The 27,405-nt window shown below is 37.0% G+C and overlaps 1 protein-coding gene and 1 pseudogene across 6 annotated transcripts in view; one reads left to right on the forward strand and one right to left on the reverse strand.

Annotated features, from left to right (window-relative positions):
• Positions 1-27,405, forward strand: part of SLC4A10 (solute carrier family 4 member 10) — a 336,246-nt gene that overhangs the window by 226,431 nt on the left and 82,410 nt on the right. For all 6 annotated transcript variants that reach the window (XM_043488151.1, XM_043488153.1, XM_043488154.1 and 3 more), the window contains 4 exons: positions 868-968; positions 4,230-4,404; positions 5,040-5,173; positions 5,574-5,819. In XM_043488151.1, the coding sequence (XP_043344086.1) occupies positions 868-968; positions 4,230-4,404; positions 5,040-5,173; positions 5,574-5,819 (656 nt within the window). The remainder of the gene's footprint in view (positions 1-867; positions 969-4,229; positions 4,405-5,039; positions 5,174-5,573; positions 5,820-27,405) is intronic.
• On the reverse strand, positions 26,570-27,229 carry LOC122454003 (annotated as a pseudogene).

Genomic DNA, 27,405 nt, shown 5'->3' on the forward strand with positions numbered 1-27,405 from the left:
TTTTAGTTTTTTTCGGATCTCTATCTCAGAATAGTAGTAAGAGTGTTAGTCGCTCAGTCATGTCCGATTCTTTGCAACCCCATGGGTTGTAGCCCGCCAGGCTCCTCTGTCCAAGGAATTCTCCAGGCAAGAATACTGGAGTGGGTAGCTATTCCCTTCTTCAGGGGATCTTCTGGACCCAAGGATTGAACCCAGTTCTCCTGCATTGCAGGCAAGTTCTTTACCCTCTCTGGGTAGTGAAGATCCCCTGGAGAAGGGAATGGCTACCCACTCCAGTTTTCTTGCCTGGAGAATTGGCTCTATCATCTCTATCTCTACCTGACATTATAGGTTTATTTTGTCTCCACTAACAGAATGCTTTTTCTTGCTCACTTTTGCATCTATAGCATCCCATAAAAATAAATGGCACACACTAGGCACTCAATAAATATTCGTTGAAAGAAAGAATAAGTATCCCTCAACCTCATTTCATTCTCTCAATGGAAAGTGGAAGTGAAGTCTCTCAATCATGTCTGACTCTTTGCCCCCTCCTTAGACTGTAGCCTACCAGGCTCCTCCGTCCATGGGATTTTCCAGGCAAGAGTACTGGAGTGGGTTGCCATTTCCTTCTCCAGGAGATCTTCCCTAATCAGGGATCGAATCCGTGTCTCCCACATTGCAGGCAGACGCTTTACCGTCAGAGTTATCACCAGTAAAAGGAAGCGAGAACTAAGGCTTTAGGTGGCTAAACAACTTTCTAGAGGTTGTATAGCCAATAAGTACAGAGCCTGGATTCTTAACTGCTCTGCATATTGCCTCGAGGGAAAAAATTGTTTTTATTATTTACAACTAGCGCCTGAAATTAAAAAACAAAAAAACTTCCCACAGGAGAAGAGGAAGACTCCTGCTGTACCGAATGGAACAGCAGCTCATGGGGAAGCTGAGCCCCACGGAGGACATAGTGGGCCTGAACTCCAGCGAACCGGAAGGTTAGTGAAAAGCCTTTGTATGGGACTTCAAAGACCAAATGGTATATCACTTTTGTGTTGGGAATTACTGTTTTGAGGACTAATTTGTCTTTATACTTTGAATACCTACTCTTTGGGGGTCAATATGCTAATAAATTTGATATCTCGTCATTAATGATTGTCATTATTATTAAACCAGAACAGTGGATACACCATTCCATTTTATATACGTAGTCTTTCACATTGCTATGCATAAAACACATTCACAGATTCTTAGAATGAATGAGAAAACTGTCAGTTGCCCCTTCCAAAAGAGCCTGTTGAAAATTTCAAGTTCAAGATGGAAATGAAAATAAATACCAAGAACTCAGTCTTATAGACCCGGTCTCATTACATGCAAGTAGGATGTATATAATAATATTTTTTATTTTTATGATAGTAATCTGAAAGAGCTATATGACTTATTTTTCTAATCACACATCTTTGAAGAGATGAAGGCTCCAATTTATTTCTTAAAATGATTCTTTATGTTTTTTTTGACAGCTTGTCTCTCTCCAAGAAATGTGTGAGCAGAAAATCAGAAACCTCTGGGTGGGTCTCTCTTCAGGGAATATGTGCACACAGCCTCCGTTATAATTGAAGGCAATTGCAAAAACTTTGCAGGCTTGGTGCTCCCCTGCCCTCAGGGCCATCTCCTCTACTCCTCTTACTGTGTCCTCTAAGCTGACTTTCCAGTTTCTGACAACTGTGCATTTTAATTCTCCTCTGTTCTTTCCCTTTTTCTATGTTTTGTCTCTAAGGAAATGTCTTCCTCAGTCTGGTACCTAATTTGAGATGATTCAGACAATTTTTTCCCCTTTCCCTTTTACTGGAATCATTGTTACTCCTTCTGTTTACTTCCATATTTTCAAATGCTGTCTTTTTATTTTTGGTGTTATTTTTTTTTTCCCCTCTCTCTCAGGTGTAACGTGCCACATAGCTTAGATTTTTTTTTTTTCAAAGTTCACTTTTCCTTACTGCTTCCTAAATCCTCCCAGGTCACCAATATCCGGTATCTTCGCTTCTCCAGAGTTCTTCCACAGATTCTGTTGCTGACAGGACTTGAAGTATCCATTACTCATCTGCTCTCCTGGAGTTGCTGGTGCACACCTGGGCTGCTCTTGTACTGTTCTCTGCAATGACCTCCCACTTCCGGATTTAGATTTTTGCTGCTAAAAGCATGTTTATTACACTGTAATATAACAGCTGTTTAGACTCATGTATGGCCTAATAAGTAATTAATTAGAAAACAGTAGTCTAATAGGAAGTGCTATCAAATCTATAAATATTGACTTCGAAGTGATCGTTCATAACCACCTCACATTCTTTTGGGGCTTAGGTGGGATGTAAAAAATAAGTACATGAATAAATAGACTAGTAGATTAAATCTGTTCTGAATTATGACTTTGAGAAGTTAACACATCGTTCAGAAAATGATCCCCCAAATAAAAATTATGCATGTGTTTTATTAAACACAAGTAGGAGAACCTAAACTAAGATGATCATTGTGTATGTGTGTGAATTTTCATAGGTTCTTTGCAAACTTCTCCGAATGTTAAATGTCCTTTTTTTTTCAATTGAAATTTCATCCTTTTCAACCTCTCCTACTCCACATCCCTCTGGTGGATGTGGAAAACGTAATGATTCGATCACTCACATAATAAGATAGTTATTAATATGTTACTATTGTGTCTATATCAGGGCAATTAAAAATTAAAAATAATAGAATTTTCAGTTATTCTGAAGAGGTACATTTTTCAAAGCAGATAGGAATTTACTTCTCAAGAGAGCAATCATTTTTGAAGTGATTCTTAGATTGCCACATTATATTCCTATTTAGAAAATAAAGAACAAACCTTTAATATTTTTCCATAACCCAGGTGTATTTAGCATACTTGCAGTATGTTGAACATAGTAGTTTTTTTTAACCTTCATGTGGGAACTTAATCATAGCCTTATTCATTTTAATATGACATCGCTATTCCAAAGAGCACAAAGAGCTTTTAGTAGTCAAATGTTAAATCTGCATGTTGTTAGTAAATGTTCAAAGAATGAGAATACCTATTTAATGCTCTCATTCCTAATAGATTAAAAAATTTCATCCTCAGATTTTAGACATTTTGCAATTTAATGCTTCTCCCACTCCCCTCCTCCTACCAAAACATCATCCTTTACATGTTTTTAATGTGGTTTTTGATATTTTTAGAATACACGCATTTACCCCAAGTAAGATCATTATTGTCTTGTTAATTATAGATGTTTGAATATGTTTAGCAACAGTGGATCAAAAGTACATTTATCTAGGTTGCTTAATATAAGGCCCCTGTGTTAGTTTTCTAAAAATGTAAACAATAATGGAACTTACCTCTCTCTACTAAGTATTATTGTTGTCCATAAGGCCATTTAAGTGCCTGTATGAAATATTATTTGGCAAGCGATTTTTTTGACAAAGAGAGTGGATAGCTGGAGCCATGGTTATATACCACCTTTTCTCTCTAGGTTGATGTTCACTATGGGCTATATAAAAATCAGTTTACCTTCCCTCCTTCACTTTCTGCTACACTAAGTGGAATGTAAACAATTTCAACATTGCCAATTACCGAGGATAAGAGGCCTGATTTTAGGACTAGGTTTTTGTGAAATGGGACAGAGATTAGAGTAATCCTTAAATCTCACTGTTTGAATTTTGATTGTTGAACAGCTGAGAACCTAGTTTGAGAGAACCTAGGGTTTTTGACGGAGAAGGCAATGGCACCCCACTCCAGTACTCTTGCCTGGAAAATCCCATGGACGGAGGAGCCTGGTGGCCTGCCATCTATGGGATCGCACAGTCCATGGGGTCGTGAAGAGTCAGACTCAACTGAGCGACTTCACTTTCACTTTTCACTTTCATGCATTGGAGAAGGAAATGGCAACCCACTCCAGTGTTCTTGCCCGGAGAATCCCAGGGACGGGGGAGCCTGGTGGGCTGCCATCTATGGGGTCGCACAGTCGGACATGACTTAGCAGCTTAGCAGCAGGGTTTTTGAGGTTGCTGACATGATTTTTCGCTAGGAATTGAAGTGCCTTAGTGGTACAAAGCTATTCCTATAGATCATGATGAAAAGCCTAGCAGATTAATACGGGTCTCATCTCTGCTGATGGAAAACCTATACTGTGACCTGGCAACAAAGCAAATGAGTATTTTGACTTATGTGTTTTTTATCTTTGTATGTCACTATTGTGTTTTCCCCCCTGTCTTAGGATTTTTGGGGGACTTATTTTAGATATCAAAAGAAAAGCTCCATACTTCTGGAGTGACTTCACAGATGCTTTCAGCCTGCAGTGTTTAGCATCTTTTCTGTTTCTCTACTGCGCATGTATGTCTCCTGTCATCACATTTGGAGGACTGTTGGGAGAAGCAACTGAAGGTCGAATAGTATGTATTATTCTTTTCTCTGAACTTTGAATTTGAATCAGCATTTAAGATTCATAGTTAGGTGAGTGTGCGTTTCATTTTGAATTCCTTTATGAGGAGAGGTTTGATGTATGGTCTAGCTGATACTCATGGGGTCACAAAGAGTTGGACATGACTGAGCGACTGAGCTGAACTGAACTGAACTGAACTAGCTTCAGATGAATTTCTTGACTAGTGGAACTGGTAATCAGGGAGTGGAATATCTCAGAACAGATAATTCTTACGTTATACAAGGTTCTGATCTCATCCCTGGCCCCCAGTCTTAGGCTAGCTTTAGATTGGTTCTTAGTTCTTAAAAGGTCCATTTCCCACTTATATAGGCCATGCTTCTGCCAGACATTTATTGTGAATACATGTAAACTTTTAGTAAGTGAAAGAAAAGTAAGATAAGGAAGAGGGAGATAATGTATCCTTGTCTACTACCATTCATATTTTGATGGCTTGCCCCTTTTTTAATTCTCCTACCCCACCTCCTGCCCAAGGTTGCTAGTAGGCGCTTCATAGAATAGACCCCATGTATTTTATATATATTTTTCCCCAATTATAATGGCGGCCTGTACAGCTTAGATAATAGAATCATTTATATCTCCACACAGAGTGCAATCGAGTCTCTCTTTGGAGCATCCATGACTGGGATAGCGTATTCTCTCTTTGGTGGACAGCCTCTTACCATACTAGGCAGTACAGGACCAGTTTTGGTGTTTGAAAAGATTTTGTTTAAATTTTGCAAGTAAGTATTATATACTTTTCACCCTTAGTCCCTGTCTATCCCTCCACCGTATTTATGCTTCTCTCAGCATCACATTTGGAAATCTGCTGGCAGAGGTAGAAGTTGCTGATTTGATTCAGTTTGCCATTTTTGCCTCTCCATGGAAATAAAGAAATAGTAAAATATTTATGTATTTTTTATGTAATATTTATAAAAAATTATATTCAGTTCTAAGCACTGAGAAACCTCTTTGAGTTTTGTACCCTTAGGTGTTCCCTGTAGACAAAGTTTTGAGTTTAGATACTCATGGGATGTGAAGCTTATTTACTTTTGCTTCCTGAATTAGACTTATTTCCATCTACTAAAAATGGTGACAGGCTGTTCAGTGACCTGCTTTCTCCTGTTCTCTCCCTCCTCCTAGAGAATACGGGCTGTCATACCTCTCTCTAAGAGCTAGTATTGGCCTTTGGACTGCAACGCTGTGTATCATACTTGTGGCCACTGACGCAAGCTCCCTTGTCTGCTATATCACCCGGTTTACTGAAGAAGCTTTTGCTTCTCTTATTTGCATCATTTTCATTTATGAGGCTCTAGAGAAGTTGTTTGAACTCAGTGAAGCATATCCAATCAACATGCATAATGATTTGGAACTGCTGACACAATACTCGTAAGTACCATCTCCCCTGTTGGCTGTGGGGCTTTTCTTTATACAAATATTACTATTGTTATAAGAAACATGAGGATCTTAGTCAGCAGATCGACTTCCTTGAATTGATTCATGACCTAAGTCTTGGTCTCTTAGAGCCGTACAGGATTTCATCTAATCAGCTACTTATCTGATACATGAGTTTTCTTTATAACATCTATTCCAAGAATATCTTTTTGAAGTTCTATTTGTCAAGAATTCTGTTAAGCAGAAAATGAACTATGATCAGTTTTGCAGAGATTGCTTTATTGCAAAATATTTTTGATTTTGGTCTTCCTTAGGACCTTTTCTGTTTAATATAATCTGAAGAAACATAGTAGTGAAAAGCTGATTCCAGATTTAAAGCAGTGAGGTAAAAGATACTCATTGGGTCTAAATTGCATTAGCTTGGTGTTTGAAAATATGATAAACTCTTAAATAAAATAGCACTGAATTGAAATGTAATTTTGCTCTTGGAACCTATGACATTTATGATGAAAGTACCCTGGTATGGTTGCTGAGGGTGATGTTACAGTTTAGGATTAAAGATGGAATTGTAATATTACACTTTCTAGTTTTGTATGCCAGCAGTTTGGAATTTCTCTAAGGCCATATTTACAGAATATATGTGAACATCATATTACTCTTCTTTGATTTTATTTTAGGATTTTTTGTTGTTATTATATATATATTTTAGACAGCAAATATTTAAAGCAATACATTCTTTACCAGGCAGTTATAATCTCTATATCAGCTACCAATGCTTTTCTTATAAACTGCTCAGATATGCCCTCAAAATCTTCTTTTAAAGATTTTTCATCTAAACAAAAATTAGAACTAATAGAAGTTGATATTGTTAATTTTTCATCTAAACAAAGATTAGAACTATTAGAAGTTGATATTGTTAATATTAGGCCAAAACAGTGCAATGTTATAATCTTGTTAAGAATGATGTAGTGATACAGAGTTGAAAACAAGATGAATTAGTATTTTGATGTTTTCTTGGTCATTGTAGATATCTTTAACAGTCCATCTCTGTTTTAGGACAAAAAAAAAATCAGTTAAATATAAAATAACTTCCCCAATAAAAGTAAATGGTGAGGGTGTTGTGAACAGGATTCAAAAGTAGATGAAGGAGGTGTCAGGGACACTCAGAAAGCAGGCAGATGGGGAGAGCAGTTTGATCACAATGAGAGATAACGTTGATACATGCCTTTTTATTTATATTTAGTTGAAAAGAAAGCAGTGTCACCTAATTTGGATATCTTTGCTGGGTATAAAATGATCTCTGTTTGGGATTTCAAACCTACTACATGCCCTAAGCTAGGTATATCATGAATAATAGTCTGTTCTCAATGAGCTTCCAGTTTAGTAGGAAATATAGACCAACAGACAACCAAATAAGTACTGTGTTAAAGTATTGTTTTAGAATGCTATGGTACCATGTCAGAAGAACACCTAACCCAGATCTCAGATTCAAAGGAGACTTCCTGGAGGAAGTGACAGAAAACCAAAAAATCAGTAGGAATTAGAAAGGTACTGGGGAGGAGACCTGGAGAGTGGTTTAGGTGGAGGGAAGGACACAAGCTTGGATTTAGAAATTTATTAATGCTTTGAAATATTTGTCCAAAGTTATATAGATAGTTGTAAAATAGGAAATTAGACTCAGGCTTTATGATCCTGATGTAGTTTTCAGTAAATTAGTGAAGCTCTCCAAAATAAACAATATGGAACAAATAAACAGATAAAATCAGAGCTATTCTGTTTGAAGTAGTGGGAAGACACCAGTTGTCCACACTTTCATCCATTCCCTGGGTTCTCAGTGGCAGCTTCTAAGGTATTTTAGATCAAGGAACACAATTTAAAATGCCTTGGTCCAGAAAGAAAAAAAAAAACAACAAAAAACAGACAAGCAAGGACTGAACTCTGAATAATGGTCACAGCTTGAGGGAAGAATGAAAAAATGCAACCAATAGATAAAAAACAAAAACAGTCATCAGAAAGGCAGAAAACCATGAATAATTTCAGACTAAAGAAGGCAAGGGTCAAGACTGTATCAAGAAATTTTTAGAGAAGACAGTGGTATAGAGATCAAACAGAATAAAGAAAAGAGATCATTGTTAGTTTTAAGGAAAGGTATTGGGTGAGGAAGGGAGCAGGACTAGAAGCCTGTTGGCAAAAAATTCAGAAGGGAGGAGGTGGTAAAGAAATGGAAAAAGCATTGCATAGGCCATTTTGGTGTCAAAAAATGAAAAAAGTACCTCTGGAGAAGGCAATGAGATCGTGAGAATGGCAACTTGTGATAGAAAAAGAGCTACATGTGTTTGAAAATGAGAGCAGAGAGATGAAGGAAAGAGAGAGATTAAAGATCATGCAGAAAGCACAGATAAACATGGATTGCAGCCTCCCAGAAGTCAAAATGTGATGAGATCAAGTCGAATTGTGGGGTTAAGACAAATGATCAGAGGATATTTTGAAGATAAAAATATAGCTGTATGTGTCCATAATTCTTTCCTATCATGGCAATCAAGAGGAGAGTGGCACAGGTCCTCTCCTTTTCCATCTCCATGTTTTAAAGAAAGATCCCCACAAGTTTAAGTTACAGATATGGTTTATCACAGTGCGCTTATCTGAAACCTAACAGTTTGAAGATTGAGCAAGAATGGTGTGCTAATCACTGTGTTCCGTTGCCCAACTGTCCTCCCCAACCCAAATTAGGAGGTAGAAGCAATGGAAAGACTGGTTCATCCTGATAGTGAGGTTTTAGTGGTGCTTGACCCTGAAACGGGTAAAAGAAAAACACATAGAATAAAAGTCTCCCTGAGAAATGTGGTGCTGACCACATACCCTTACTGCGTTGTCTTCAGCTTTCACACCGTGATTCCCGAATTTCTGGAATCACTCACATTGTATACATGAATCTGATTAGGTACTGCCATTACCTCCTCTTTGGAGTAGTAAAGCCTCTTTTTTGCTGTGCATGTAATGCTATCTCTTCTGCTATTCATATAATGCCTGTATTTATCATTGTACTCTTAGTCATGTGCATTAAATGAAAGTTATTGCTGACTATAGTGGCTACTCTAATGTATTATATAACCTCACACTTTTGCACAAAACATTTGCTATTTCATGAACTCCACATGACACTTTTGGTGGCTGTCTTGTTCTTGTCACTGTGACCCTTTCACACTAATCAATCTTTAAGCATCGTTATCTTTCCTTTTCTCCTTTGCTTTCCACTTCTCTTCTTTTCACATCTATTTGTAAGCCCTCCTCAGACAGCCATATTGCTTTTTTGCATTTCTTTTTCTTGGGGATGGTCTTGATCACTGCCTCCTATACAGTGTCAACAAACTTCTGTCCATGGATCATCAGGCACTCTATCAGATCTAGTCCCTTAAAGCTATTTCTCACTTCCACTGTATAATTGTAAGGGACATGATTTAGGTTATACCTGAATGGTCTAGTGGTTTTCACTACTTTCTTAAATTTAAATCTAAATTTGACAATAGGAGTTCATGATCTGAGCCACTGTCAACTCCTGGTCTTGTTTTTGCTGACTGTATACAGCTTCCTTCACCTTTGGCTGCAAAGAATATAATCAATCTGATTTCAGTGTTGACCATCTGGTGATGTCTCTATGCAGAGTCTTCTCTTGTGTAGCAAGAAAAGCAAGGAGAGATAAGAAAGCCTTTCTCAGTGATCAGTACAAAGAAATAGAGGAAAACAATAGAATGGGAAAGACTAGAGATCTCTTCAAGATAATTAGAGATACCAAGGGAACATTTCATGCAAAGATGGGTTCAATAAAGTATAGAAATGGTATGGACCTAAAAGAAGCAGAAGATATTCAGAAGAGGTGGCAAGAATACACAGAAGAACTATACAAAATAGATCTTCACAACCCAAATAATCACGATGGTGTGATCACCAACCTAGACTTCACATCCTGGAATGTGAAGTCAAGTGGGCCTTAGGAAGCATCACTACGAACAAAGCCAGTGGAGGTGATGGAATTCTAGTTTACCTATTTCAAATCCTAAAAGATGATGCTGTGAAAGTGCTGCACTCAATATGCCAGCAAACTTGGAAAACTCAGCAATGGTCACAGGACTGGAAAAGGTCAATTTTCATTCCAGTCCCAAAGAAAGGCAATGCCAAAGAATGCTCCAACTACCGCACAGTTGCACTCATCTCACATGCTAGTAAAGTCATGCTTATAATTCTCCAGGCCAGGCTTCAACAGTACGTAAACCATGAATTTCCAGATGTTCACCTGGTTTTAGAAAAGGCAGAGGAACCAGAGATCAAATTGCCAACATCTGTTGGATCATTGAAAAAGTAAGAGAGTTCCAGAAAATCATCTATTTCTGCTTTATTGACTACGCCAAAGCCTTTGACTGTGTGGATCACAATAAACTGTGGAAAATTCTGAAAGAGATGGGAATCCCAGACCACCCGACCTGCCTCTTGAGAAACCTGTATGCAGGTCAGGAAGCAACAGTTAGAACTGGACATGGAACAACAGACTGGTTCCAAATAGGAAAAGGAGTATATCAAGGCTGTATATTGTCACCCTGCTTATTTAACTTATATGCAGAGTACATCATGAGAAATGCTGGGCTGGAAGAAGCACAAGCTGGAATCAAGATTGCTGGGAGAAATATCAATAACCTCAGGTACACAGATGATACCACCCTTATGGCAGAAAGTGAAGAAGAACTAAAGAGGCTTGATGAAAGTGAAAAGGAGAGTGAAAAAGTAGGCTTGAAACTCAACATTCAGAACACTAAGACCATGGCATCTGATCCCATCACTTCATGGGAAATAGATGGGGAAACAGTGGATACAGTGGCAGACTTTATTTTGGGGGGCTCCAAAATCACTGCAGGTGGTAACTGTAGCCATGAAATTAAAAGACACTTGCTCCTTGGAAGAAAACTTATGACCAACCTAGATAGCATATTAAAAAGCAGAGTATTACTTTGCCAACAAAGGTCCATCTAGTCAAAACTATGATTTTTCCAGTAGTCATGTATGGATGTGAGAGGTGGACTATAAAGATAGCTGAGCATCGAAGAATTGATGCTTTTGAATTGTGGTGTTGGAGAAGACTCTTGAGAGTCCCTTGAACTGCAAGGATCTCCAACCAGTCCATGCTAAAGGAAATCAGTCCTGAATATTCATTGGAAGGACTGATGCTGAAGCTGAAACTCCAATACTTTGGCCACCTGATGTGAAGAGCTGACTCATTTGAAAAGACTTTGATGCTGGGAAAGATTGAAAGTGGGAGGAGAAGGGGACAACAGAGGATAAGGTGGTTGGATGGCATCACTGACTCAATGGACATGAGTTTGAGCAAGCTCTGGGAGTTGGTGATGGACAGGGAGGCCTGGCCTGCTGCAGTCCATGGGGTCACAAAGAGTCAGACATGACTGAGTGACTGAAGTGTGTAGGCATCGTTATACTCATGCTCACTGAAGGTTTTGTACTACTATTACTGGCTCCATGCTTTCACAGTTTTTATGAGAAAAATTATTAGAAAGTGTCATAGCTAGGATGCAGAATATCTGAGATTGCAGTCTTTGTAAGCTTGATATGCTTGTGCTACCACATATTTTGTTTAAGTGTGAGATATTGAAAAGAGGTTTTATATTTAGCACCTACATTTTAGATATTCTTTATACTTGGGCTTCTTATATTCAGGTATCTTTAAATTCATAGTTTTACCAACCAAATAACATTAAATGTCTTTAATTTTTTAAAGAGTTTCTTAGCTCCTCTGTCATCCTAACTTTATAATGTGGTAATATATAACCCTATCTTTGAAGCAATAAGCTTCCCTCTTTTGCCAATAACAACTGTCAAGATAATTTAGTTTCAAGAATATACCAATTACCCCAGATGATCAAGGTGAATATTTCGTTAGCCATAAGTAATCATTTTGTGGAAATAATTTTCTCTAGGTTGTTGTGATTTTAACAAATGGAAAAATAGAATAAATCATTCTGCTTATGTAAGATGAAATACGTCTTCACTATAGTAGTAAGCTAAAGCTCTCAAGATAGCTAGCCAAAGAAAGATTGCTGCTACTGCTGCTGCTGCTAAGTCACTTCAGTCGTGTCTGACTCTGTGCGACCCCATAGACGGCAGCCCACCAGGCTCCCCCATCCCTGGGATTCTCCAGTCAAGAACACTGGAGTGGGTTGCCATTTCCTTCTCCAATGCATGAAAGTAAAAAGTGAAAGTGAAGTCCCTCAGTCGTGTCCAACCGAGATGTATTAATCTTTGCAGTTGGTTGGGTCAACCCAAGAAGAGGATCTATTACTCTAGTATCCAATATATTAGCAGACTAATATTTTATGTGTTTGTGTGATGTATGTGTAACTCCAATATATTAACCTCCATAATTTAGGTCCATGACTAGTTAGCACATCTTTGTACCCACTGTGTTTAGCACATATAGCACTTGGCACATATAAAATGAACATGTTTGTTTACATTTTTTTAATTTTTGAAAATGTATCTTATAACTGATATATACATTTAGCATAGAATTTAGAGGTTTTTTTCTCCCTTAAAAAGCTGATATTAAGAAACTGAATTATATGACATTTCAGAATCAAATAAACATGATAGCAGGTACTCCATAAATGAATCAGTCAGTTCAGTTCAGTTGCTCAGTTGTGTCTGACTCTTTGTGACCCTATGAACTGCAGGACGCCAGGCCTCCCTATCCATCACCACTCTGGGAGTTTACCCAAACTCATGTCCTTTGAGTTGGTGATGCCATCCAACCGTCTCATCCTCTGTCATCCCCTTCTTCTCCTGCCCTCAATTTTTCCCAGCATCATGGTCTTTTCAAATGAGTCAGCTCTTCACATCAGGTGGCCAAAGTACTGGAGTTTCAGCTTGAACATCAGTCCTTCCAATGATCACCCAGGACCAATCTCCTTTAAGAAGGACTGGTTGGATCTCCTTGCAGTCCAAGGGACTCTCAAGAGTCTTCTCCAACACCACAGTTCAAAAGCATCAATTCTTTGGCATTCAACTTTCTTTATAGTCCAACTCTGACATCCATACATGACTACTGGAAAAGCCATAGCCTTGACCTGATGGACCTTTGTTGACAAAGTAAATTTCTGCTTTTTAATATGCTATCTAGGTAGGTCATAACTTTCCTTCCAAGAAGTAAGTGTCTTTTAATTTATTTCAATAACTAAACTTCTGAGAGCCCATCTAACACTTGATTCTTAATCTAAACACTTGCTGTCCTTGGTTTCCCTTCTTGCTTTTGAACAAAATTCTTATCTTGATGATAAAGTCTTGAATAGCAATAATATCAAGTATAAGTTTAATATTTACTTGTGTTATCCTCACTGTTCCTAATGGATTATGTGTCTTTTGTGTATGAGATTGTCCTTTTAACTTTTTGCTTCCAGAAAGCCAGGGAGGTTGGTAGAGATCAGTAAGACTTTCTCAAATGTTTTTCAGCAATGTTACCTCTCAGATCCACCTTTGGCTGTTATATTTCCTCTCTGTAACTACAGATAAACAGAGCTTAAATAGAATTATTTTTATACTTTCTTATCAAGTAGCTATGAAAGGGCAGACATTTAAATGAGCATCCTATATTAGAGTGAGAGCACTAAGCAGGAATTGATGGTTTCTTCTTTAAGACGCACTGAATGGCCAACAGTCATGTGGCTACATATCAAATACAGAGTATTTCACTGTGGAGATGTGATGACCATTATCAGAGAGGTTACAGTCTTTGAAGTACTGACCGCATTTCTCTTCCTGAATTGACCTGCATTTAAGGATATAATCTGAAATACTTAAAGTGGAATGTTATGATGTTTTTTTAAAAAAATTTTACTGGCGTATAGTTAAGTTACAATGTTGTGTAAGTTTCAAGTGTACAGCAAAGTGAATCTGTGATACATATACATACATCCACATTTTTAGATTCTTTTCCCATATAGGCCATTACAGAATATTGAGTAGAGTCTCCTGTGCTATAGAGTAGGTTCTTATTGATAATCTATTTTATATATAGTACTGTGTGTATATGTGTGTCAATACTAATCTTCCAATTTATCCCCACCCCCCCACCCCCCTTACCCTCTGGGAACCGTAAATTTGTTTTCTACATCTGTAACTCTACTCCTGTTTTGTAAATAAGTTCATTTATAGCCTTTTTTTTTTTAAGATTCCACATATAAGTGATATCATATGATATTTGTCTTTCTCTGTGTGACTTACTTCATTCAGTATGACAATAACTATGTCCATCCATGTTGCTGCAAATGGCATTATTTCCTTCCTTTCTATGCCTAAGTAATATTCCATTGTATATATGTACCACATCTTTATCCATTCCTTTGTTGATGGACTTTTAGGTTGCTTTCATATCCTGGATATATATAATGATGTTATTAATTTACATTAAAACTCAGCCCAGACCCTGAGGTCGCATGTGTATGTATGTGTCAGATTAAGTTACAACCATGTACAGCTAATATTTTGATCAGGAGTTTAAACTCCAGAAGTGGTTAGCTAATATTAAAGCTGAAAGTCTAAATTCCTGAAAAGGATACTACAAACCCATCTGGTATCCACATCTCAATCAACACTAAGACTTTGCTGAATGACAGAAACAGATGTTCACTAGTGAAAGTACTAGCTTGTTAATCAGTGTACTAAACTATACTGGTAACATTAAAGGTAATCACTTTGAATTAAACAAAAATGAAAACACAGCTTATAAAAAGTTGTGGGATGCTGTAAAAGCAGGGCTTACAAGAAAATTTTGGCCCATGAACAGAGGAGCCTAGTAGGCTGTAGTCCATGGGGTTGCAAAGAGTTGGATACAATTGAGCGACTTCACTTTCGCTTTCACTTTCACAAGGAAATTTATAGCAATAAATTCATTTTTTTAGGAAAGAATATCTAAAATCAGTGATCTGAGCTTCAACATTAGGAAACTAGGAAAAAAAGGAAAATTAATGATAAAGTAAGCAAAAGAAAAGAAATGATAAAAAGTTAAAGAAATCAGTGAACTCAAAAACAGGGAATCAATAGAGGAAATTAATGATCTAAAATATGTTTATGAGAAGATCAATAAAATTGATAGCCTCTAGCCACACTAATTAAGAGAATAAAAGAAAGGACACAAATTGCTAATATCAGAAATGAAAGAGAGAGCATCACTAAAGTTCCCGTGAATAATAAAATAGTACCATGAACAACTGTATGCCCTGAAATTTGCTACTGTAGATGAAATGGGCCAATCCTTGAAAGACACAATATGCCAAAATTCACACAAGAATAAATAGATAATCTGAATAGGCCTATATCTGTTAAAGAAATCAGATCAATAATTAATAAGCTTCCAAAAAAGAAAACACCAGACCCAGATGAGTTCATTGTTGAGTTATACCAAACATTTCAAAATGAAATTATACTAATTCTCTATAATCACTTTTAGAGTATAGAAGCAGAGAAAATACTCCCTAACTTGTTCTATAAGGCTCAGTTCAGTTCATTCGCTCAGTCTTGTCCGACTCTTTGTGACCCCATGAATCGCAGCACGCCAGGCCTCCCTGTCCATCACCAACTCCTGGAGTTGACTCAAACTCATGTCCATCGAGTTGGTGATGCCATCCAACCATCTCATCCTCTATCGTCCCCTTCTCCTCCTGCCCCCAATCCCTCCCAGCATCAGGGTCTTTTCCAATGAGTCAACTCTTCACATGAGGTGGCCAAAGTATTGGAGTTTCAGCTTCAGCATCTGTCCTTCCAATGAACACCCAGGACTGATCTCCTTTAGAATGGACTAGTTGGATCTCCTTGCAGTCCAAGGGACTCTCAAGAGTCTTCTCCAACACTACAGTTCAAAAGCATCAATTTTTCGGTGCTCAGCTTTCTTCACAGTCCAAATCTCACATCCATACATGACTACTGGAAAAACCATAGCCTTGACTAGACAGACCTTTGTTGGCAAAGTTTGTTGGCTATCTAGGTTGGTCATAACTTTCCTTCACAGTCCAAATCTCACATCCATACATGACCACTGGAAAAACCATAGCCTTGACTAGACGGACCTTTGTTGGCAACCTTTGTTGGCTATCTAGGTTGGTCATAACTTTCCTTCCAAGGAATAAGCATCTTTTAATTTCATGGCTGCAATCACCATCTGCAGTGATTTTGGAGCCCCCCCAAAATAAAGTCTGACACTGTGTCCACTGTTTCCCTATCTATTTGCCATGAAGTAATGGGACCAGATGCCATGATCTTGGTTTTCTGAATGTTGAGCTTTAAGTCAACCTTTTCACTCTCCTCTTTCACTTTCATCAAGAGGCTTTTAGTTCCTCTTCACTTTCTGCCTTAAGGGTGGTATCATCTGCATATCTGAGGTTAATGATATTTCTCCCAGCAATCTTGATTCCAGCTTGTGCTTCTTCAGCCCAGCGTTTCTCATGATGTACTCGGCATATCAGTTAAATAAGCAGGGTGACAATATACAGCCTTGACATACTCCTTTTCCTATTTGGAACCAGTCTGTTGCTCCATGTCCAGTTCTAACTGTTGCTTCCTGACCTGCATACAGGTTTCTCAAGAGGCAGGTCAGGTGGTCTGGCATTCCTATCTCTTTCAGAATTTTCCACAGTTTATTGTGATCCACACAGTCAAAGGCTTTAGCATAGTCAATGAAGAAGAAATAGATGTTTTTCTGGAACTCTCTTGCTTTTTCGATGATCCAGCCAATGTTGGCAGTTTGATCTCTGGTTCTTCTGCCTTTTCTAAAACCAGCTTGAACATCTGGAAGTTCACAGTTCACGTATTGCTGAATCCTGGCTTGGAGAATTTTGAGCATTACTTTACTAGCATGGGAGATGTGTGTAATTGTGCGGTAGTTTGAGCATTCTTTGGGATTGTCTTTCTTTGGAATTTGAAAGAAAACTGACCTTTTCCAGTCCTGTGGCCACTCTATAAGGCTAACCTTAGACTAATACCAAAACCAGACAAATACATTATTTTTAAAAAAAGAAATTATAGGCCAATATCTCTCATGAGCATAGATACAAAAAATTCTTAACAAAATTTTAGCAAATCAAATCCAATGATGTATTTAAAAATTATACATGACAACCAAGTAGAATTTATCTCAGATGTGGAAGCCTGGTTCAACATATAAAATCAAGTAATGTATCGCATCCCATTGACAGACTATAGATGAAAAAAATCACATGATCATACCAATAAATACAGTAAAAAGCATTTGACTGCATCCAACACCCATTCATGATAAAATTCTCCATAAACTGGGAATAGAGGTGAACTTCCTCAAAAAGTTAAAGAGTATCTGTGGAAAACATAGCTAATGTCATATTTAATGGTGAGAAACTAGAAGTTTTCCCATTAAGATCAGAAACGAGTCAAGGATATTGAGTTGTATGAGCTGTTTATATAGTTTGGATGTTAACCCTTTATGAGTCATATAATTTGCAAACATCTTTCCCAGTCAGTAGGTTGCCTTTTTGTTTTGTAGGTCCATTTGGTTTTATAGCCCATGAACTTTTTTGTATGACATATTAAAATAAAAATAATAATAAAGGTTCATTTTTATTTTAATTCTTTAAAGGCAGTAACTATCATATATTTCTATATATTCCCCTACTACTTAACATAACACTGTACAAAATAATTTTAAACTGTTAAATCACTGAATCAACAAACAAGACCACATGCTATGTGCCAGACACTTGGGTGTAAAAGTAGCAACATAGGTGAGTCTCTGCTGCAGTGTAACATTTTATCTACTGAAAGACATAAACATTAAATATCATACAAATAATTAATAATTATACTTGAAGTAATTGCTATCACATAAAGGTACAAAATGCCATGAGAGTGAGAAATACTTCCAAAGTTATTTGTATTTGGGGGCCAAGGAGAGACTAGCTATATGAATGGAGATAAAATTCAGATGAGAAAAGTTTAAGAATTTCATAGAGAAAGTATGTTTTTAGTTTCAGCTAGTAGTGATGGTGTTTTGCAGAGTTATTTTACATATTTTGAAAAGCTGTTTCCTGCATAATATGATATAGCTATAAGTTTAAATAATTTATTAGAGAGAGAAGTGTTAAGTACTTACAGAATCTTCTAAGAATAAAATCTGAAACCTGGAAATAGATGTACTCAAAAGAGACTCTTATTTACATAGTTATCTTAATGGAAAACAGATTAAAGGTTTAGTAATAGAAGAATGAGTGAACTATACCATACCCATTAAAAATTGTGGTTATTAAGAGTAATGAGCAAATATTAATAGAAAGTACTTACAGTATAGTTCTATATCAAAGAGATTAGAAATGTATCCTCATAAATATGTTGAAAATATACATAAGAAGAATTACTTAAGAAATATACCCAAAAATTAGTTACTGGTGGGTTCTGAGAGATTTCTTTTTCAGTTTTTATTTTATAAATATTCTATAATGTGGCTTTAGTTTTTTTGAAATTCATGATACTTTTTGAAAAAGAAAAATGAATAGGCATACAAACAAGTTTGACTTCTACAGATACATCATAATTCTCTGATTTTATGCCTTGTATTAATACCTAACTGGTCATAAAGCACTCTTAAGGTGATTTAATAAGTAAAGAGACTTAAAAAAAAAAAGAACCACAAACATTACTGTTTAATGCATACAGGATGGTACTAATAATTTACAAAGGCAAAGCAGAGTATATGCAACTCAGGGACTAAAATTGGTAATAATGTTGAAGGGAGTTCTACCAGTTATGTTTTCTAGAAGGCACCCATAGGCCCTTCTTGTGTAAGGAAGACTGATCACCTTCATTAGCCTTGTAAGGAAAGCAGAGATTTCTGGATGAAGGCATTTAATTATAATGTTTATCTAATCATTCCATCCTAAAGAAGATCAGTCCTGGGTATTCATTGGAAGGACTGATGCTGAAGCTGAAACTCCAATACTTTGGCCACCTCATGCGAAGAGTTGACTCATTGGAAAAGACCCTGATGCTGGGAGGGATTGGGGGCAGGAGGAGAAGGGGACGATGGAGGATGAGATGGCTGGATGGCATCACCGACTTGATGGGCATGAGTTTGAGTCAACTCCAGGAGTTGGTGATGGACAGGGAGGCCTGGCATGCTGCAGTTCATGGGGTCACAAAGAGTCGGACAAAACTGAGCGACTGAACTGAACTGAACTGAACTGAATCATTCCATAGCCATTTATATATATATATATAATTATGGTGGTTTAGAGCACATACTTTTCATTGGGTAGTAAAGGATAGTAGGGGTTGTGTTTGGTGAAGAATATGTTTTAAGCCAAACAGTCCAACACCAATGATGGCATTTTATGCTGGTGTTTTAAAAAAATGTAGGAAAAGTGCCGATACTGCCCATTCTTTTGCCTTTGGATTATTGAACTTTCTAATCTACTAGCTGGCGGTAACCACAATGTAATAACCACCACAACAACGATGGTATCTAACACCTAATTAGTATTTCCTTATGCCATACCCTGTTCTAGATGCTTTTACCTATATTAACTCATTTTACCCTCATAATAACCCTATGAAGTAGATTGATATCACTATTCCAACTTTAAGAAAACTAAAACAGAGAGAGATTAAGTAATTTGTCTAAGGTCATGAAGTTAAGTACTTAGATTTGAATGATATAGCAACTCTGGCTGAAGAATCCAAAGTCCACTGTCATAGACACCAGGCTATCTTATGTACCTAAAGAATTTTTTTTGCATTAACATTTCCATCTTAAGGACAGAGGCACTAAATTTTATTTTAGTACTTAATAATATGTACTTAACAGAAGGTCTTATTCTAAACTCATATTCTGTCTCCTCACATTGGTTTCTCTAGTTCTTTTTTCTTTTCTTTTTTGTAGGTTTGGATAAAAATTTATTTGGACTAACTTCATCAATATAGGTGAAAAAAAGAAAGTGGGATTTTTTTTTTCTCATTTTATCTTATTTATTTAGAATATCTGCTTCTGACATTTTAAAAACATAAAATCTAAGCCAGAGCTCTTTTTGAGCCCTCAAGGCTTGGTACAGAGATCTTTATCAAATTTCCTGTATAAATGTGAAGCCTCTAAGAAGTATCTGCAGAGATTTCAAATATTAGAGGTGTGGACTCAGGAAAGATCAATGATGATTTACTTGGTATCTGTGATGTATAAATCTTTCAGGTTAAAAAAACATACCTTTTCTCCTTGGATTTGATTTCTGGAAGAGGAATATTATTAACCAGAGAAAGTCCTGACAAGGAGACATAGGTGACTAATGTTCACTTATAGAGCTGACTCCCTCCCCAAAATATCTCCCCTATGAGCTTGACATTTTTATCCCAAATTTCTTAATACTTTTGTTACCAAGCCCAAGCTCACTCTGCTCACTGCGCAATAGGCCAGTGAATCCGAGAGACCAGGTGTCGAGGCAAGGAAGAGACTAATTGGGGAGCCGGCAGACCGAGAAGATGGCAGGCTAGCACCTCAAAATAACCATCTTATTGGGATCTGGATACCAGGTTCTTTTATAGATTAGAGGGAAAGAAGCAATGAGGAACTAAAGTCAAAAGGCAGAATAGAGAGGGAGATGCAGTGGGGAAGTAAAGTGAAAGGGTTTTCAGTCTTGCAAAACATATCCAAACGAATGGTGAGCCTTCAGAAAAGTGAAAGTTAAAGTCACTCAGTGTCCGACTCTTTGTGACCTCATGGACTATACTGTCCATGGAATTCTCCAGGCCAGAATATTGGAGTGGGTAGCCTTTCCCTTCTCCAGGGGATCTTCCCAACCCAGGATTGAACCCAGGTTTTCCTGCATTACAGGTGGATTCTTTACCAGCTGAGCCACAAGGAAAGCCCAGAAAGGGTGTATTAATCTCTTCTATTCACATGTGGGTAAGGACAAACTATCTCTCCATGAACCGAACAAAGGCACTTTAGTTTTCAGTCAAGCAGAGAGACAGGATCCTCCAGGCAAAGCCATGGAGTATGATTACAATAATAAAAGCAAGTCAAAGAAACGGTTTCCAACATGGAGTCAGAATTGGCTTTCCCCCTGCAACACTTTCAGAAAGTCACTGTTGTAATGTAAATGCACTCCCAGGAATAGAGTAACACATTAAGCCATTGCCCTCACTAACACAGTACCAGCACATTGGAAAACAGGAGACCATGGCCCAAAGAGAATGGTGCACACGGCAAGCAAAGTGAATGGAGAAGTGATACCAGCCTGGTGGCCAGATTAACATGAGGCTGTGAGAAAATAGGAATCTGGAAGTTGGACAAGGGAGGTGATAGTGGTGCAGTTGTCATGATACGAAGGCTGGGTTTCAGGGTGTTTTGGGGGGAATAACTTAAAGGAGCTGCTGCTGTTCAGTTGCTCAGTTGTGTCCAACTCTTCTCGGCTCTGTGGCTACAGCCTGCTAGGCTCCTCTGTTCATGGAATTCTCCAGGCAAGAATACAGGAGTCGGTTGCCATACCCTTCTCCAAGGGATCTTCCTGACCCAGGGATCCAACCTGGGTTTCCTACATTGCAGACAGATTCTTTACAGTCTGAGCTACCAGGGAAGCCTATACATACATATACCTATGTGGATATTTAAAATTACTATTTTGATCTCTGTAGCAGTTTAAATATTTTCTGTGAGCTGAAGAATTGATGCTTTTGAACTGTGGTGTTGGAGAAGACTCTTGAGAGTCCCTTGGACTGCAAGGAGATCCAACCAGTCCATCCTAAAGGAGATCAGTCCTGGGTGTTCATTGGAAGTTCCTGGATGTTAAAGCTGAAACTCCAGTACTTTGGCCACCTGATGCGAAGAGCTGACTCATTTGAAAAGACCCTGATGCTGGGAAAGATTGAGGGCAGGAGGAGAAGGGGACAACAGAAGATGAGATGGTTGGATGGCATCATTGACTCAATGGACATGGGTTTGGGTGGACTGCGGGAGTTGATGGACAGAGAGGCCTGGCGTGCTGCGATTCATGGGGTTGCAAAGAGTTGGACACGACTGAGCGACTGAACTAAACTGAACTGATTCTAATAAGATGTCTTTAGGGAGCACACACCAGTTTCAAAACCAAGCACATGTTCACATGGCTCTAAGTTTGAGATCCCTGACCAAAGGATTGGACACCATCTGTCAGGAGGACCTTGAAGATTTTAGCCGGCAGGTCGAGTGGCTTTTCAAGGTGTTTGCTGCTTCCTTACTCATGAAAACTTTAGCTGGGATTCCCAGTTGGGAAGTGAAGGGAGGTAGAATTTTGTCCTTCCCCTCACTGCGTTCAGTATACTTTATTTTCAAAACCATCTCCAGAGATTTAGAAGCATCAGGAATATAAAAAATATCTCTTCCTCAGAAGGTTGGAAGCCCCAGAACTGACCTTGAAAAGATTTATTTTTATCTTTTTTTTAAAAAATGAGAATTTAGGTAGAAAAATATAGTCGATACCTGTTCTTAAAATTTTTTTTTGCAATATTTGTTACATTAAAAGAGTGTAAGAATAAGGTGGTTGATACTTATTTGTTTTCTAATTATAATTTGGAACATAGTTATAAATACTGTGGTTTAGGAATTGAATATGTACTCTGTTATCCCCTAGTCTACTCTGGAATAATAAAATATATATAACTGGGGACAATATCCATAGTTCTAGAATATTCCTAGACATTTGGTTCTGTTACAGAATAAAATTAAATTGGAAATAAGACAATGTTAAGTAAAAAAGCTTCCTTTGCCCACCTCACCTTACATGGACTCCATTTTGGGGGGTATATACCATAATGATTTAATGATATATATTATATTGTGAAATGATCATCACAGTACATTTAATAATAACATCTATCATTACACATAGTGAATATTTTTTTTGGTGAGAGAAATGTTAAGATCTGTCCCCTTAGGAACTTTCATATATTCAATACAGCATTGTTAACAATATCACCATGCTGTATGTTACATTCCCAGAATTCATCTTCTAACTAGTTTGTACCTTTTGACCACCTTCACCATTTCACCTTTATTCTTGATGAATATTTGACTAATTATAAAGTTCTGGGTTGCCAAGTGTTTTTTTTTTTAACCCATTAATGACCTTATTCCATTGATTTCAAGTTTAGGTCAGTTCTATTTTTAATTTTTTGAGGAATCTCTATATTGTTTTCCATAGTGGCTGTACCAATTTACATTCTTGTCAACAGAGCAGGAGGAGTCCCTTTCTCTACATTCTGTGATGCTTGTTATTTGTTGTGATTTTGAGAAGAGTCATTCTGACAGATGTGAGGTAATACCTCACTGTGGTTTTTATTTGCTTTCCTCTGATGATTGGTGATATTGAGTATCTTTTCATGTGCCTATTGGTCATCACTATATCTTCTTTGGAAAAATATCTCTTCATATTCTTTGCCCATTTTTTAGTTGGGTTGTTTGTTTATTTGATGTTGAGTTGTATGAGTTCTTTGTATATTTTGGATATTAACCCCTTACTGGATATATTATTTGTAAATGCCTTTTTCCATTCAGTAAGTGGACTCTTCATTTTGTTGATAGTTCCTTTGCTGTGCACAGTTGTTGTTTTTTTTTTAGTTTGATATAGTCCCATTTGTTTATTTGATAAGACAGTTATCTAAGAGGATGCTACCTATGTTTTCTTCTAGAATGTTTTTCTTGAAAGTTTTACATGTCTTTAACCCATTTTGAGTTTATTTTTTTATATAGTGTTAGAGAATAGTCCAGTTTGATTCTTTTGTATGTAGCTGTTTAGTTTTCTCAACACCAGTACTGAAGAGGCTACCTGTCCTATTGTATATTCTTGCCTTTTTCATCATAGATTAATGCCCATATGAATTCATTTTTGGGCTCTCTACTTTATTCCATTGATCTATGTTTCTGCTTTTGATACCATTTTGATTACTGTACCATTGTAGTATAGTTTGAAATCGGGAGGTGCAAACCTCCAGTTTTGTTCTTTCTTAAAACTGTTTTAGCTGTTCAGGGTCTTTTTGTTTCCATACAAATTTTAGAATTATTTTTTCTAGTTCTGTGAAAAATGGCATTGGTATTTTGATAGAGATTGTGTTAAATCTGTAGATTACCTTAGGTCGTTTAATCATTTTAACAATATTGATTCATCCAATCCCTGAACATGGTATATATTTTCATTTTTTTTGTATTGAGTTTGGTTTCTTTATTCAGTGTCTTAATAGTTTTTTCCTGAGTGCAGGTCTTTTACCTCCTTAGTTAGATTTATTCCCAGATATTTTCTTTTTTTGATGCAATTGTAAATGGGATTATTTTTTTTTTAATTTCTCTTTCTGTGGTTCTCATTGTTAGTATACAGAAATGTAACAGATTTCTGTATATTAATTTTATATCCTGCAATTTGATCAATTCATTGATTAGTTCTAGTTGTGTGTGTGTGTGTGTGTGTGTGTGTATGTGGTGTCTGTAGAGTTTTCTATGTATACGATCATGTCATCTGCAAACAATGACAGTTTAATTACTACCTTTCCAGTTTGGATTTCTTTTATTTCGTTTTCTATCTGGTTGCTGTGGCTAAGACTTTGAAAGTACCTTGAATGTAACTGGCAAGAGTGGGCATTCTTGTCTTATTCCTGATCTTAGAAGAAATGCTTTCAATTTTTTTGTCATTAAGTATGACATTAGCTGTGGGCTTGTCACATGGTCTTTATTTTGTTGGGATGTGTTGCCTGTGGGTTCCATTTTTAAAAGAGGACAGACCAGAAATCCCATGCCCTACTAGAGCCTTTCCATGGTACCAGGCTGCTAGTGAGCTTTAGTTTCTTATTTTTAAATGGGGACAAAAGTACCTGTCCTAGCAGTCATAAGAATGATTTATGAATTTAATTCAATTATACAAAAGTACCTCATAACTCATGATATAAACTTATAAAATGATAGCTACTTTGTGTTAAGCATCTGCTAAATTCTTAGGAATAGTATTGGAAGTTTTACTTATGTTATGGTACTTCTTTTAAGGCTCAACATGATCCTGCACAATTGTTAAAATACATTTGATGTATAATAGTTAATAAAAGCTCAAAGAGGTTGTGTGATTTTCAGCGGCCAAATAGACCTAAAGGGGCAGAGTCAAGATTTAGCTCAATATTACTTCCAAATAGAGATTTTACTTTTCTTTGTACTCAGAACTAAGGCAACAGGATTATTTAATATTTTATGCAAGGTGGCATTAAGAAAGCGGCAAAAGTCACTGAATAATCTGCTCCTTCAGCAAAGCTAGCAAAGAAAACACCCAGATAAAGTTGTGCTTATATTTTAGAGCAGGTCACCTGAAAACCCCTGGGCTTCACACGTTTTTAAAATAGTTTTTGTGTATCTGACTACAAAGTAAAAAGGGAAAAGAATAGATGTTTTAGATGCAAAAGGAATATGGCATGGCATCCCTGCCAGATTCAAGCTTATATTTTTCATTAGTTTTATTTTGCTCATTTTATCAAATCACAAGTGATGAAACAGGAGAAACATAAGGACTTCATTGCTTTTGGCTAACAGATGGGAAACAACAGAAAATTCTTTCCATAAATGCAGAAAAATAATTTTCTTCATAATAGCTAATATGCCTTCTTTAGGCATTAAGATATGTTTCTGTTTATAATCTTAAGACAGCTATATTTTTACTCTTTATAAAAATCAAGCCTCCCAATAAAAACAGGGTATTTCAGTGCTCTAATCTTTATTTTTTAAGATTAATTTTTATTGGTGTATGGTTGATTTACAATGTTATGTTAATTTCTGCTATACAGCAAAGTGAATCAGTTATACAAATGAATACATCCATTCTTTTCTAGATTCTTTTCCAATGTAGATCATTACAGAGTATTGAGAAGAGTTCCCAGGGCTATACCGTAGTCCTTACTCATTATCTGTTTTATGTATAAGAGTGTGTATGTCAATGCTCATCTCCTAATTCATCCATCTTCTCTTCCCCTTTGGTGACCATAAGTTTGCTTTCTACATCTGTGACTCTATTTCTGTTTTGTAAATGAGTTCATTAACATTTTTTTAAGATTCCAAATATAAGTGATATGATGATATTTGTCTTTCTCTGTCTGACTTACTTTACTCAGTATACAATCTCTAGGTCTATCCATGTTGCTGCAGATGGCATCATTTCATTCTTTTTAATGATTGAGTAATATTCCATTGTATGTATGTATCACATCTTGATCCATTCCTCTGTTTATGGAATGCTTCCATGTCCTGGCTATATTTTCTCCAGATACATGCCCACGAGTGGAATCTGGATCACATTCAGTACCCTAATCTTTAAATTTGGTTAGAAATAGTTAGATTGCTTCACTGATTCAATGGACATGAATTTCAGCAAACTCCAGGAGATAGTGGAGAACAGAGGGGCATGGTATGCTACAGTCCATGGAGTTGCGAAGAGTAGGACACGACTTAGTGACTGAACAACAACAATCTTTAAATTCCATCATTGAAAATTTAGGTGTGCAGCCCAGTTTCTAACCTCTTAGAACATTTTGCACAGTAGGCTTTAATCATTGGAGTGAATAATTGCTCAGGAAAGCAGTACAGCTTCATGCAATATGACTTGGTAGTCAACATTCTCATTTTCCAATAAAAGGGAACTTTCATGAACAGAAACATTGGACTCCTTGAAATTTCACCTGTGAAGAGAATTTTTCTGAGCAGCTTCTTGAGAAAGTATATCTTAATAGGTTTATCATGAATATGGGGTTTTCATTCCTTATAATATCACTGGCAGACAATCACATTAGCCACTGTGTTTGCGTAGTTATGGAGAGTATCATGATCTGTTTTACCATTAACCTGTCTGCCAAAAGACAGGAGCTTTGTTCTCAACCAACAAACTTTGGTATCATATCTTCAGTAAACTTCTACCCTCAAAATCCAGGTTCAACTGACATGACCAAGGCCATGTCTATCTGATTAACCCATGGTACCAAATACTCAACTGTAGTTCCTAGTTTGATGGCAAGTCCAACCTTTATCTCATTCCCCCAAATGTCTTTAATGAAAGCCCCTGGGTTCTTGTATATATGGATTGACTCCTATTATAGCCATTGGCTTTACCTACTCTTCCAGCCTAGAAACCATCCTGTGAATGTCAAAGAAAGGATCCTGTCCTCGTTGCTTTTGGAGACTGTACCATAGCGTGGCCAAAAGTAATGTGAACAAAATACCCATCTGTTGTATCCAGGTGCAGATAATCAACCTCAGAGGCCAGCATTTAGAGATTTTCAGCCCCTCAGTTGGCCAGGTTGCTGCTGAAGATGGATGGGTCAATCTCATAGCTAGGCATCATGATCCTGGTTCCCAGGAGCCAAGTTACATGAGTCTTCCAGTAAGATGAAGGCTTTATCCTGATTTCTTCTTCTTTTAAAATGTACTAATTAATGCTTTAATCTTTGAACAATGACTAGTAAATACTTTAATTTTTGAACAAGGACTAAATTTTTATTTGAAATAATGATTAAT

Source organism: Cervus canadensis, chromosome 15, assembly GCF_019320065.1.
Source record: "Cervus canadensis isolate Bull #8, Minnesota chromosome 15, ASM1932006v1, whole genome shotgun sequence".
In the NCBI taxonomy this organism is placed as follows: domain Eukaryota; kingdom Metazoa; phylum Chordata; class Mammalia; order Artiodactyla; family Cervidae; genus Cervus; species Cervus canadensis.